General features: G+C 47.4%; 1 protein-coding gene across 1 annotated transcript; it reads left to right on the forward strand.

Moving 5' to 3' along the window:
* The first annotated feature begins 227 nt into the window (after positions 1-227).
* RAB29 (RAB29, member RAS oncogene family) lies at positions 228-9355 on the forward strand. The gene is made up of 5 exons (XM_054290776.1): positions 228-351; positions 2116-2187; positions 5918-6099; positions 8170-8291; positions 9206-9355. Exons 1-5 carry the CDS (start codon positions 228-230, stop codon positions 9321-9323), a joined length of 618 nt encoding a protein of 205 aa, XP_054146751.1. The 3' UTR covers positions 9324-9355.
* The last annotated feature ends 2994 nt before the right edge of the window (positions 9356-12349 follow it).

Genomic DNA, 12349 nt, shown 5'->3' on the forward strand with positions numbered 1-12349 from the left:
GGGGCGCACAGAGCTGGAGATGTGCAGGGCTGGATTTGGGGTTGCACAGAACAGATTTGGGGGTGCACAGCGCAGATTTGGGGGCACCCAGAACAGGATCCGCTGTCACGGGGGATGTTCCGGGCCCCATCCGGCCCCGGCGGAAGGCACCGAACTACAGCTCCCGGCAGCCCCCGCGCTGCCCCGGCTGAGGCTCACATGAGCGAGCGGGGCCGGGCCGGGCCGGGATGGGGCAGCGCGATCGGATGTTCAAGGTGCTCGTGGTGGGCGACGCCACGGTGGGCAAGACCTCGCTGGTGCAGCGCTACGCCAACGACAGCTTCAACCGGCACTACAAATCCACCGTGGGCGGTGAGCGCGCCGGGCTAACGGGGACACCGGCGGTTATCGGGGCTACCGGGGGGTTGCCGAGTGGGTACCGGGGGTTATTCAGTGGCTACCGGGGGGGTCCTTGGGGGTTACCGATTGGTTAGCGGGGGGGTTCCCTGGGGTTATCGGGGGTTGCCAGGGGGTTACCGGGGGGTTTCTCGGGGGTGCCTGAGGTTACCGGGTTGTTCTCGGGGGTTCTCGGGGCGTTTCCGGGTGTTTATCGGGGGGTTACCGGGGGGTGCCCTGGGGTTACCGGAGGGTTACCGGGGGGTTCTTGGGGTTTTTCTGGGGTTCTCGGGGGGTTACCGGGGGGTCCTTGGGGTTACCGCGTGGTTACTGGGGGTTCTCGGAGGGTTTCCGGGTGGTTATTGGGGGGTTCTCGGGGGATTATTTGGGGTGCCCCATCCTTCTCCCAGCCCCTGGAATAACCACCCCAGGAGCTGTAAGATGGATAGGCTGAGGTTCCAGGCTCAGCTTATCCCAGTAAAACCATCAGCAGCACTGGTTTGGCATTAATTGAACAGCCCTGAAGCCCTCAGGAGCTTCTCTCCCTCTGCCAGGTTCATTTGGGGTGCCCCTACCCCTTGGCATAACCACCCCAGGAGCTGTAGGATGGATAATCTGAGGTTCCAGGCTCAGTTTATCCCAGTAAAACCAGCAGCAGCGCTGGTTTGGCTTTAGTTAAACAGCCTGGCCTCGTTGCTGAGGGGTCAGCAGCTCTTGGGAAGCTCTGGGAGAAGGAGGCTGGGAATGGGGCTGAGCAGGATTTGGGTTCTTTGTGTGAATGAATGACCTGCAAGGAGCAGGAGCTGCCAAGGCTTTACCCAGGAAATCTCCTCAAGGACCCAAAATCGAGCACAGCTGTTTAAATCTTCTTATTCCTGAGCTGAGAGGGGATGGATTAGAGGTGAGAACTCCAGAGAGGCACAGAGCTCTGCTCTCTCCCAGCAGGAAATGCTGCAGGCTGCTTCCTGGGACTTTTCTTTTTGTGCTTTCTTCCTGCTTTTGGTCAGTTCCAGCCCAGCTGGGTCTGGCTGCCAGGTTGAAACCCTGACACATCTGAGAACAGCACAGGGCTTCCCCTTCTGACTCACTGGTGACAGCAAAGATGGGGTGATTCAGCTTGGAAGGGACCTCACACCTCTGACCCCATGGGCAGGGACACCTTTCCCTGTCCCAGGTTAATTTGGGGTGATTCAGCTTGGAAAGGACCTGACACCTCTGACCCCATGGGCAGGGACACCTTTCCCTGTCCCAGGTTAATTTGGGGTGATTCAGCTTGGAAAGGACCTCACATCTCTGACCCCATGGGCAGGGACACCTTTCCCTGTCCCAGGTTAATTTGGGGTGATTCAGCTTGGAAAGGACCTCACATCTCTGACCCCATGGGCCAGGACACCTTTCCCTGTCCCAGGTTATTATGGGGTGATTCAGCTTGGAAAGGACCTCACATTTCCTCTGACCCCATAAACAGGGACACCTTTCCCTGCTCCAGGTTAATTTGGGGTGATTCAGCTCAAAAGGGACCTCTCATCTTCTCTGACCCCATAATCAGGGACACCTTTCCCTGTCCCAGGTTGCTCCAAGCCCCGTCCAGCCTGGAGCTGTGCTTGGGCTGCTGACCCTGGTGCAGGGTTTGGGAGGGCTCTGGGACATGGGGAGAGGCAGTGCAGGTGCAGAATGGCCCTGAGCAGATTTCCTTTCCTTTCCTTTCCTTTCCTCCCTGCTTTTTTGGGAATTCTCCAGTGGATTTTGCCCTGAAGGTGGTTCAGTGGTCGGAGTCGGAGACGGTTCGGCTGCAGCTCTGGGACATTGCAGGTACTGGCAAGGTTTTTTCCATGTTCTCAACGTTTTGGCCTTTTTTGCCTTCCTTTTCCTTTTTCCCTTTTCCCTTTTCCCTTTTCCTCTTTCCCTTTTCCTCTTTCCCTTTTCCCCTTCCCTTTTCCCCTTCCCTTTTCTCCTTTCCTTTCCTTTCCCTTTCCCTTTCTCTTTCCCTTTTTCCTTTCCTTTCCCTTTTTCCTTTCCTTTCCCTTTTTCCTTTCCTTTCCCTTTTCTCTTCCCTTCCCTTCCCTTCTTTTTCCTCCCCTTTCCTTTCCTCCTCTCCTCTTTCTTCCCATTCCCTTTCCCATTCCCGTTCCCCCTTTCTCTTCCTTTTCCTTCTCTCCAAAAACAACTCCCAGCTGCCTGTGGATTCCAGGGCAGGGCTGCTCTGCTTTGCTGCCTCCAGCCTGCTGTAATAATTTAAATATTTAATTAAAAATCCACCTGTGAGGAATGCCCACAGTAATTCCTGCTGAGCCTTTCCCCTCTGTGCCAGAGCAGAGGAAATGTGGAACTGGCTGGACATGAGACTGCTCAGCTCCAAATTTTGGGTTAAAACCCAAATTTCCGGCACGAGGCACACTCTGAGTGACAGAATTATAAAAGCTGGAGTGGACAAGGAGCTGGAGAGGGGCAGAGAAAGGAATTTCCCAAATTCCCTGGCACCAGGAGAGCTGTGGGCAGCAGCAGCAGCAGCTCTGAAATGGCCCCTGTGGATGTGGAGCAGGGAGGAGAGCAGGGCTGTGGTTTCCTCTGCCCGGGATCCTTAAAATGGCATCAGGAAGGAGAAGTTGGCAGAGTCAGCAGTGCAGCAGGAAACTTTCGGTTTTGGCCCCAAAAAGGAGCTGGAGGTGGGGGAGCAGAGCTGGCACTGTGCCCCTGTGGTGCCCAGGGACACCCAGGGGGCCTCAGGGCGCTGGGATACGGGGAAATAATGCAAATATTGGGGCACGGGGTTTTATGGGAATAATGGAAATATTGGGGCACTGGATTCCAGGGGAATAATGCAAATATTGGGGCACAGGGTTATATGGGAATAATGGAAATATTGGGGCACGGGGTTATATGGGAATAATGCAAATATTGGGGCACAGGTTTACGGGGGAATAATGCAAATATTGGGGCACAGGGTTATATGGGAATAATGGAAATATTGGGGCACTGGTTTACGGGGGAATAATGCAAATATTGGGGCACAGGGTTATATGGGAATAATGGAAATATTGGGGCACGGGGTTATATGGGAATAATGGAAATATTGGGGTGCCCCATCCCTAGGCAGTGGGTTACAGGGGAATAATGCAAATATTGGGGTGCTCCATCCCTGGGGACACCCTGAGTTCCGTGGGAATAATGCAAATATTGGGGCACAGGGTTATATGGGAATAATGGAAATATTGGGGCACTGGTTTACGGGGGAATAATGCAAATATTGGGGCACAGGGTTATATGGGAATAATGGAAATATTGGGGCACTGGGTTATATGGGAATAATGGAAATATTGGGGTGCTCCATCCCTGGGCACTGAGTTACAGGGGAATAATGCAAATATTGGGGTGTCCTGGCACTGGGTTACAGGGAAATAGTGCAGATATTGGGGTACTGGTTTACAGGGGAATAATGCAAATATTGGGGTGCTCCATCCCTGGGACACCCTGAGTTCCATGGGAATAATGCAAATATTGGGGCACTGGTTTACAGGGGAATAATGGAAATATTGGGGTGCTCCATCCCTGGGGACACCCTGAGTTCCGTGGGAGTAATGCAAATATTGAGGCACTGGGTTAGATGGGAATAATGGAAATATTGGGGTGTCCTATCCCTGGGGATACTCCAGTTCCATGGGAATAATGGAAATATTGGGGCACTGGGTTATATGGGAATAATGGAAATATTGGGGTGCTCCATCCCTGGGCACTGAGTTACAGGGGAATAATGCAAATATTGGGGTGTCCTGGCACTGGGTTACAGGGAAATAGTGCAGATATTGGGGTACTGGGTTCCAGGGGAATAATGGAAATATTGGGGTGCTCCATCCCTGGGACACCCTGAGTTCCATGGGAATAATGCAAATATTGGGGCACTGGTTTACAGGGGAATAATGGAAATATCGGGGTGCTCCATCCCTGGGGACACCCTGAGTTCCGTGGGAGTAATGCAAATATTGAGGCACTGGGTTAGATGGGAATAATGGAAATATTGGGGTGTCCTATCCCTGGGGATACTCCAGTTCCATGGGAATAATGGAAATATTGGGGCACTGGGTTATATGGGAATAATGGAAATATTGGGGTGCTCCATCCCTGGGCACTGAGTTACAGGGGAATAATGCAAATATTGGGGTGTCCTGGCACTGGGTTACAGGGAAATAGTGCAGATATTGGGGTACTGGGTTCCAGGGGAATAATGGAAATATTGGGGTGCCCCATCCCTGGGCACTGGGTTAGATGGGAATAATGGAAATATTGGGGTGCCCCATCCCTGGGCACTGGGTTAGATGGGAATAATGGAAATATTGGGGTGCCCCATCCCTGGGCACTGGGTTAGATGGGAATAATGGAAATATTGGGGTGCCCCATCCCTGGGCACTGGGTTAGATGGGAATAATGGAAATATTGGGGTGCCCCATCCCTGGGCACTGGGTTAGATGGGAATAATGGAAATATTGGGGTGCCCCATCCCTGGAGACACCCTGAGTTCCATGGGAATAATGCAAATATTGGGGTGCCCCATCCCTGGAGGTGTCCCAGCCCACCCTGCCCATTGGGTGATCTTTGGTTCTTTTTAACCCAGACAAACCTGGTGTGTATTTTGTGTGTTTCTCTGTGTGTTTGTATGATTTTTGTGTGTTTTTGTGCGTTTCTCTGTGAGGTTTTGTATGGTTTTTGTGTGTTTCTCTATGACTTTGTATGATTTTTGTGTGGTTTTTTTGTGTTTCTCCATGTGTTTGTGTGTTTCTCTGCATTTCTGTGTGGGGTTTTGTGTATTTTTGTGTGTTTCTCTGTGTCTTTGTGTGTATTTTGTGTGTTTCTCTGTGGATTTGTATGGTTTTTGTGTTTCCCTGTGGGTTTGTACAATTTTTGTATTTCTCTGTGGGTTTATGTGTTTCTCTAGGGGTTTGTGTGTTTCTATGTGTGGTTTTTGTGTGTTTCTCTGTGTTTCTGTGTGGGGTTTTGTGTGTATTTTGTGTGTTGCTCTGTTTCTCTGTGGGTTTGTATAGTTTTTATGTGTTCCTCTGTGGGTTTGTATGGTTTTTGTGTGTTTTCATGTGTTTCTCTGTGGCTTTGTGTGTTTTTGCATGTTTCTCTGAGGGTTTGTATGTTTCTCTGTAGGTTTTCGTGTGTTTGTAGGGTTTTGTATGTTTCCCTGTGGGTTTGCGTGTTTCTGTGCGTTTCTCTGTTAGTTTGTGTGTTGCTATGTGTGTTTTTGTATGTTTCTCCGTATGTTTCATGGTTCTTGTGTGTTCCTCTGTGGGTTTGTGCAGTTTTTCTGTGTTTCTCCGTGGCTTTTCCACGATTCCATGACCTGATTGGTGTCCAGCCCAGAGATTCTCAGCCAGCCCACGTCCCAAATCCCCTCACAAACCAGAAATCCTCACTTCTAGCTGCAAATCCACCCCACAAACGCCCAATCTACCTAGCTAACACCCCCCAAACACCCAATCCACCTGCACAGCCCCCCCAAAATACCAACCCTGGCTGGCTTTCTCTCTGGTTCTGACCCAAGGGCAGGAACGTTTCACCTCCATGACCCGCCTGTACTACAGGGAGGCCTCGGGCTGTGTCATCATGTTCGATGTCACCAACAGCAGCACCTTCAGCAACAGCCACAAGTGGAAGCAGGACCTGGACAGCAAACTGGCGCTGCCAGACGGGAGCCCCGTGCCCTGCCTGCTGCTGGCCAACAAGGTGGGCAGCCTGCCCGGGATGGGGGTTTTGGGGGGTTTTTGGGGGGTTTTGTGTGGTTTTCTGTGGTTTTTGTGTGTTTCTGTTTGGGTTTTTGTATGGTTTTTGTGTGTTTCTCTACGGGTTTGTATGGTTTTTGTGTGTTTATGTGTGGGTTTTTTGTGTGCTTCTGTGTGGGTTTCTGTGTTTTTTGGTGTGTTTCTCTGTGGGCTTGTGTGTTCTTTGTGGGGGTTTGTGTGTTTTTTGTGTGTCTCCATGTGGTTTTTTGTGTGTTTGTGTGTTTTTGTATGGTTTTTGTGTGTTTATGTGTAGGTTTTTTGTGTGCTTCTGTGTGGGTTTCTGTGTTTTTTGGTGTGTTTCTCTGTGGGCTTGTGTGTTCTTTGTGGGGGTTTGTGTGTTTTTTGTGTGTCTCCATGTGGTTTTTTGTGTGTTTGTGTGTTTTTGTATGGTTTTTGTGTGTTTCTGTGTGGGTTTCTGTGTTTTTTGGTGTGTTTCTCTGTGGGCTTGTGTGTTCTTTGTGGGGGTTTGTGTGTTTTTTGTGTGTCTCCATGTGGTTTTTTGTGTGTTTGTGTGTTTTTGTATGGTTTTTGTGTGTTTCTCTGTGTGTTTCTGTGTGGGGTTTTGTGTGTCTCTGTGTGTTTTTGTATGGGTTGGTTTTTATGTGTTTCTCTCTGTGTTTGTGTGTTTCTCTGTGTGTTTTTGTATGGGTTGGTTTTTGTGTGTTTCTCTGTGTTTTTGTGTGTTTCTCTCTGTGTTTTTGTGTGTTTCTCTCTGTGTTTGTTTCTGTGTAGGTTTGTGTGTTTCTGTGTGGATTTTTGTGTGTTTTTTGTGTGCTTCTCTGTGTTTCTCTATGGATTTGTATGGTTTTTGTGTGTTCCTCTGTGTGTTTGTGTGTTTTTCTGTGGGTTTGTACAGTTTTTGTGTGTTTCTATGTGCGTTTTTTGTGTGTTTTGGATCTTTGAATCTTTGGGTTTTTGTGTGTTTTTATGTGTGTTTGTGCGTTTCTCTGTGTGTTTCTATGGTTTTTGTGTGTTTATTTTGTGGGTTTGGAGCGCCCATCCCTGGAGGTGGCACTGAGTGCTCAGGGTGGGGATCGAGCACAGCCTGGACTCGATGATCCCACAGGGATTTTCCTGGAATTCTGTTCTGAGGCAACAACTTTGCCTCAAAGCATCAGGAAAACCTGGAGAGCTCAGGGCCAGGCTCTGCCTCCGTGTCCATCCCGTTGGCATCAGCGCCACCGTGGTGCCACCACACCTGTGCCACCTGCCCTGGGCAGGGAGCCCGGGCAGGTTTGGGATGGAATGGGGTTGGGGAGGCAGATTTGGGATGAGGGATGAGGTTGGAGAGGCAGATTTGGGATTTGATGAGGTTGGGGAGGCAGATTTGGGGTGAGAGATGGGGCTGGGGAGGCAGATTTGGGATTTGATGAGATTGGGGAGGCAGATTTGGGATGGGGGACAGGGCTGGGGAGGCAGATTTGGGATGGGATGGGATTGGGGAGGCAGATTTGGGATTTGATGAGCTTGGGGAAGCAGATTTGGGATTTGATGAGCTTGGGGAAGCAGATTTGGGATTTGATGAGGTTGGGGAGGCAGATTTGGGATGGGGGACAAGGCTGGGGAAGCAGATTTGGGATTTGATGAGTTTGAGGAGGCAGATTTGGGATTTGATGAGCTTGGGGAAGCAGATTTGGGATAAGATGAGCTTGGGGAGGCAGATTTGGGATGGGACAAGGTTGGGATCTCCGTTCCAGGCGTGCCTGACCGAGGTGTGTCAGCACCTGAGATATCAGATAAAGAAATTCCTGCTTGCAACGCCCCAGGGAGAGCCTTGCCCTGGGAGCTGGGAGCTGGCAGGGCTGAGCTGCCTCCCAGGGCCCTCCCAGCTGCAAAACTGGGCAGAAATTCCCAATTCCCAAAGAATCCATGGCCGCCCCATCCCTGGGGGCGTCCCAGGCCGTATTTATTTAATTTATAAATTATTTAATTTATAAATTAAATTCAAATTCCTCCAACCCAAGCCCTTGTGGGATTTTGTGCCCCTAAAATTCCCCGTTTTTCTGCCTTGCAGTGTGACCTTTCCCCGTGGGCGGTGACCAGGGAGGAGATCGACAGGTTCAGCAAAGAAAATGGATTTTCAGGGTGGGTGGAGACGTCTGTGAAGGAAAACAAAAACATCAACGAGGCCATGAGGTAGGAGCAGGGCCTGGGGCTGTGCCCTGGGGTGTTTGAGGGTCCCAGGATGAGAATCTTCACTCCGTGTTTCAGAAGGCTGATTTATTATTTTATTATATTATATATTGTATTATATTTTATGATATATTATATTACAGTAATATAATATAATATAATATAATATAATATAGTATAATACAATATAGTATAATATAATATAATATAATATAATACAATACAATATAATATAATACAATATAATGCAATACAATATAATATAATATAATATTATTATATTATATTATATTTTAATGTTATAGTATGTTATCTTATAATATTATATTGTTATGTTATATTACTTATAATTATGTTATTTATAATATTTATAATTATATTATTTAATTATATATAATATAATGTAATGTAATATAATGTAATGTAATGTAATATAATATGAGAATATTATGTTATGTTATATTATATTATATTATATTAATTATATTAATTATATTTATTATATTATACTATATTATACTATACTATATTATACTATATTATGTTATACTATATTATATTATATTATACTACACTATATTATACTATATTATACTATACTATATTATACTATATTATATTATACTATATTATATTATACTATATTATATTATACTACACTATATTATACTATATTATACTATATTAGCTTTTTATTTATTTCTTTTCTGCACTGCCCAACTCTACAAATGCATTCCCCACACTTCTGACCTTTGCTTTTTTCTTTTTTTTTTAATTTTTAATTTCTTTTCTGCGCTGCCCAGAGCTGCCGATTCAAAAAAACCCCAAAAAACCAAATAAAAACAAAACAAAACACCCCGAAAAAACCAATAAAACCCCAAAAATAAAGCCCCAACTCCGGAATTTTTTTTCCGCAGGGTTCTGATTGAGAAGATGATGTCCTCACCCTCGGGCGACGGCAGCTCCTGCTCTGCTGGCTCTGGGGATTACATCAACATCAGGGAGAGCTCTCCCCCAGGCTGGGCCTGCTGCTGAGGCCGCTGGCACTCTGTGCCCTCATCATCATCATCGTCATCGTCAGCATCATCGTCATCGTCATTGTCAGCACCATCATCGTCAGCATCATCGCCATGCTCACCTGTCCCTGGACTGTCCCGGTTTGGGGGGTTTTCCTGCGGTTCTGAACTCTTCAGTGGCAGCACAGCCCTGGGCAGGGCCTTGGAGCGAGGGGAGGAGGAAGAGGAGGGGGATGTTCCTCATTTGGGAATGGTCCTCATTTGGGAATGGTCCTCATTTGGGAATGGTCCTCATTTGGGAATATTCTTCATTGGGAATGTTCCTCATTTATTAATATTCCTGATTTGGGAATGTTCCTCATTTTGGGAATGGTCCTCATTTGGGAATATTCTTCATTGGGAATGTTCCTCATTTATTAATATTCCTGATTTGGGAATGTTCCTCATTTGGGAATGGTCCTCATTTGGGAATATTCTTCATTGGGAATGTTCCTCATTTATTAATATTCCCGATTTGGGAATGTTCCTCATTTGGGAATAATCCTCATCTGGGAGTATCCCTCATTTGGGAATGTTCCTCATTTGGGAATGTTCCTCATTTTGGGAATATCCCTCATTTTGAATATTCCTGATTTGGGAATATTCCTCATTTGGGAATATTTCTCATTTGGGAATATTCCTCATTTGGGAATATCCCTCATTTTGAATATTCTTCATTTGGGAATATCCCTCATTTTGGGAATATCCCTCATTTTGAATATTCTTCATTTGGGAATATCCCTCATTTTGGGATTATTCCTCATTTTGGGATTATTCCTGATTTGGGAATATTCCTCATTGGGGATATTCCTCATTGGGAATATTGCTAATTTGGGAATATTCCTCATTTAGGAATATTCCTCATTGGGAATAATCGTCATTTGGGAATATTCTTCATTGGGAATATTGCTAATTTGGGAATATTCCTCATTTATGAATATTCCTGATTTGGGAATGTTCCTCATTTGGAAATATCCCTGATTTGGGAATATTCTTCATTTGGAAATATTCCTCATTTTGAATATTCCTCATTGGGAATATTCCTAATTTTGGGAATATTCCCAATTTTGGGAACATTCCTCATTTAGGAATACTCCTCTTTTTGAATATTCCTCATTTATGAATATTCCTCATTTTGAATATTCCTCATTTGGGAACATCCCTCACTGGGAATATTCCTGATTTGGGAACAACCCTCATTTTGAATATCCCTCATTGGGAATATTCCCCATTTTCTCTGCTGCTCTCATGCAGCACAATCCATGTCCAAGCAGTGCCTTGGATTATATTGAATTTTATTTTTGTTTAATTTTGAGCACTTCCCCTCCTGGCAGTGCTGGCCTGGGCTGCCAGAGGGATTTTTTAACTTTCTGCACCTTTACCCCTCCCTTTTGGGGACATTGCAGCAATTTCCTCCCTCCCTGCCCTGGAGGGAGCAGCAGAGCCCCAGAGCTGCTGAGGATGAGGAGCTGGGTGAGCATCGGCACTGAGCAGTTCTGGGGGGGACCCCAAAACTTGGTCAGGAGTTGCTGGGTCCTCCCTGTGGAGCAGGGACCCCAAAATTTGGTCAGGATTTTCTCCTGCCCTTCCTGGAGCAGCACAACCCTCACAATCTGGGTTCTGCCTGTGGAACAGAAACCCCAAAATTTGGTCAGGAACTTCTGCTCTTCTTGGAGCAGCTGGGTTCTCCCTGTGGAGCAGGGACCCCAAAATTTGGTCAGGAGTTGCTGGGTTCTCCCTGTGGAGCAGAGACCCCAAAATTTGGTCAGGAGCTGCTCCTGCCCTTCCTGGACTACAACAAACCTCACTCCCCTGTGGAACAGAGACCCCAAAATTTAGTCAGGAATTTCTGGGTCCTCCCTGTGGAGCAGAGACCCCAAAATTTGGTCAGGAGTTGCTCCTGGCCTAGCTGGGTTCTTTCTGTGGAACAGAAACCCCAAAATTTGTTCAGGATTTTCTCCTGCTCTTCCTGGACCAGAACAACCCTCACTCCCCTGTGGAGCAGAAACCTCAAAATTTGGTCAGGAGTTGCTGGCTTCTCCCTGTGGAACAAAACCCCAAAATTTGGTCAGGAATTGATCCTGCCCTCGCTGGACCAGCTGGGTTCTCCCTTTGGAGCAAGACCCCAAAATTTAGTGAGGAATTGATCCTGCCCTTCCTGGACCAGAACAATCCTCAGTTCCCTGTGGAGCAAGACCCCAAAATTTGGTCAGGATTTTCTCCTGCCCTTCCTGGAGCAGCACAACCCTCACTATTTGGGTTCTCCCTGTGGAGCAGAAACCCCAAAATTTGGTAGGAGCTGCTCCTGCCCTTCCTGGACCAGAAAAATCCTCACTATTTGGGTTCTTCCTGCAGAGCAGAAACCCCAAAATTTGGTCAGGAATTGCTCTTGCCCTCCCTGGACTAGAACAATCCCCACTTCCCTGTGGGGCAGAAACCCCAAAATTTGTTCAGGAGTTGCTCCTGCCCTCCCTGGCCCAGCTGGGTTCTCGCTGTGGAGCAGAAACCCCAAAATTTGGTCAGGATTTTCTCCTGCCCTTCCTGGACTAGCACAACCCTCATTATTTGGGTTCTCCCTTTGGAGCAGCGACCCCAAATCTTGGTCAGGAGTTGTTGGGTTCTCCTTGTAGAGCAGAAACCCCAAAATTTGGTCAGGAGCTGATCCAGCCCTTCCTGGACCAGCACAGCCCTCACTATTTGGGTTCTCCATGTGGAACAGAAACCCCAAAATTTGGTCAGGAAACTGCTCTGCCCTTTTTGGACCAGCACAACCCTCAGTCTCCTGTGGAGAAAAGACGCCAAAATTTGGTCAGGAATTGATCCTGCCCTTCCTGGACCAGCACAGCCCTCACTATTTGGGTTCTTCCTGTGGAGCAGAGACCCCAAAATTAGGCCAAGAGTTGCTCCTGCCCTTCCTGGAGCAGCTGGGTTCTCCCTTTGGAGCAGGGACCCCAAAATTTGGTCAGGAATTGCTGGGTCCTCCCTGTGGGGCAGAGACCCCAAAAT

The sequence above is a fragment of the Melozone crissalis genome, unplaced genomic scaffold, assembly GCF_028551555.1.
Source record: "Melozone crissalis strain CALT ecotype California unplaced genomic scaffold, PUWL_Pcris_2 ptg000086l_1, whole genome shotgun sequence".
NCBI lineage: Eukaryota > Metazoa > Chordata > Aves > Passeriformes > Passerellidae > Melozone > Melozone crissalis.

Coding starts and splice junctions, on each gene's coding strand:
- RAB29 (XM_054290776.1), top strand. CDS start 228: ATGGGGCAGCGCGATCGGATGTTCAAGGTGCTCGTGGTGGGCGACGCC. Junction 352..2,115: donor CTACAAATCCACCGTGGGCG/GTGAGCGCGCCG, acceptor GGAATTCTCCAG/TGGATTTTGCCCTGAAGGTG. Junction 2,188..5,917: donor GCAGCTCTGGGACATTGCAG/GTACTGGCAAGG, acceptor TTCTGACCCAAG/GGCAGGAACGTTTCACCTCC.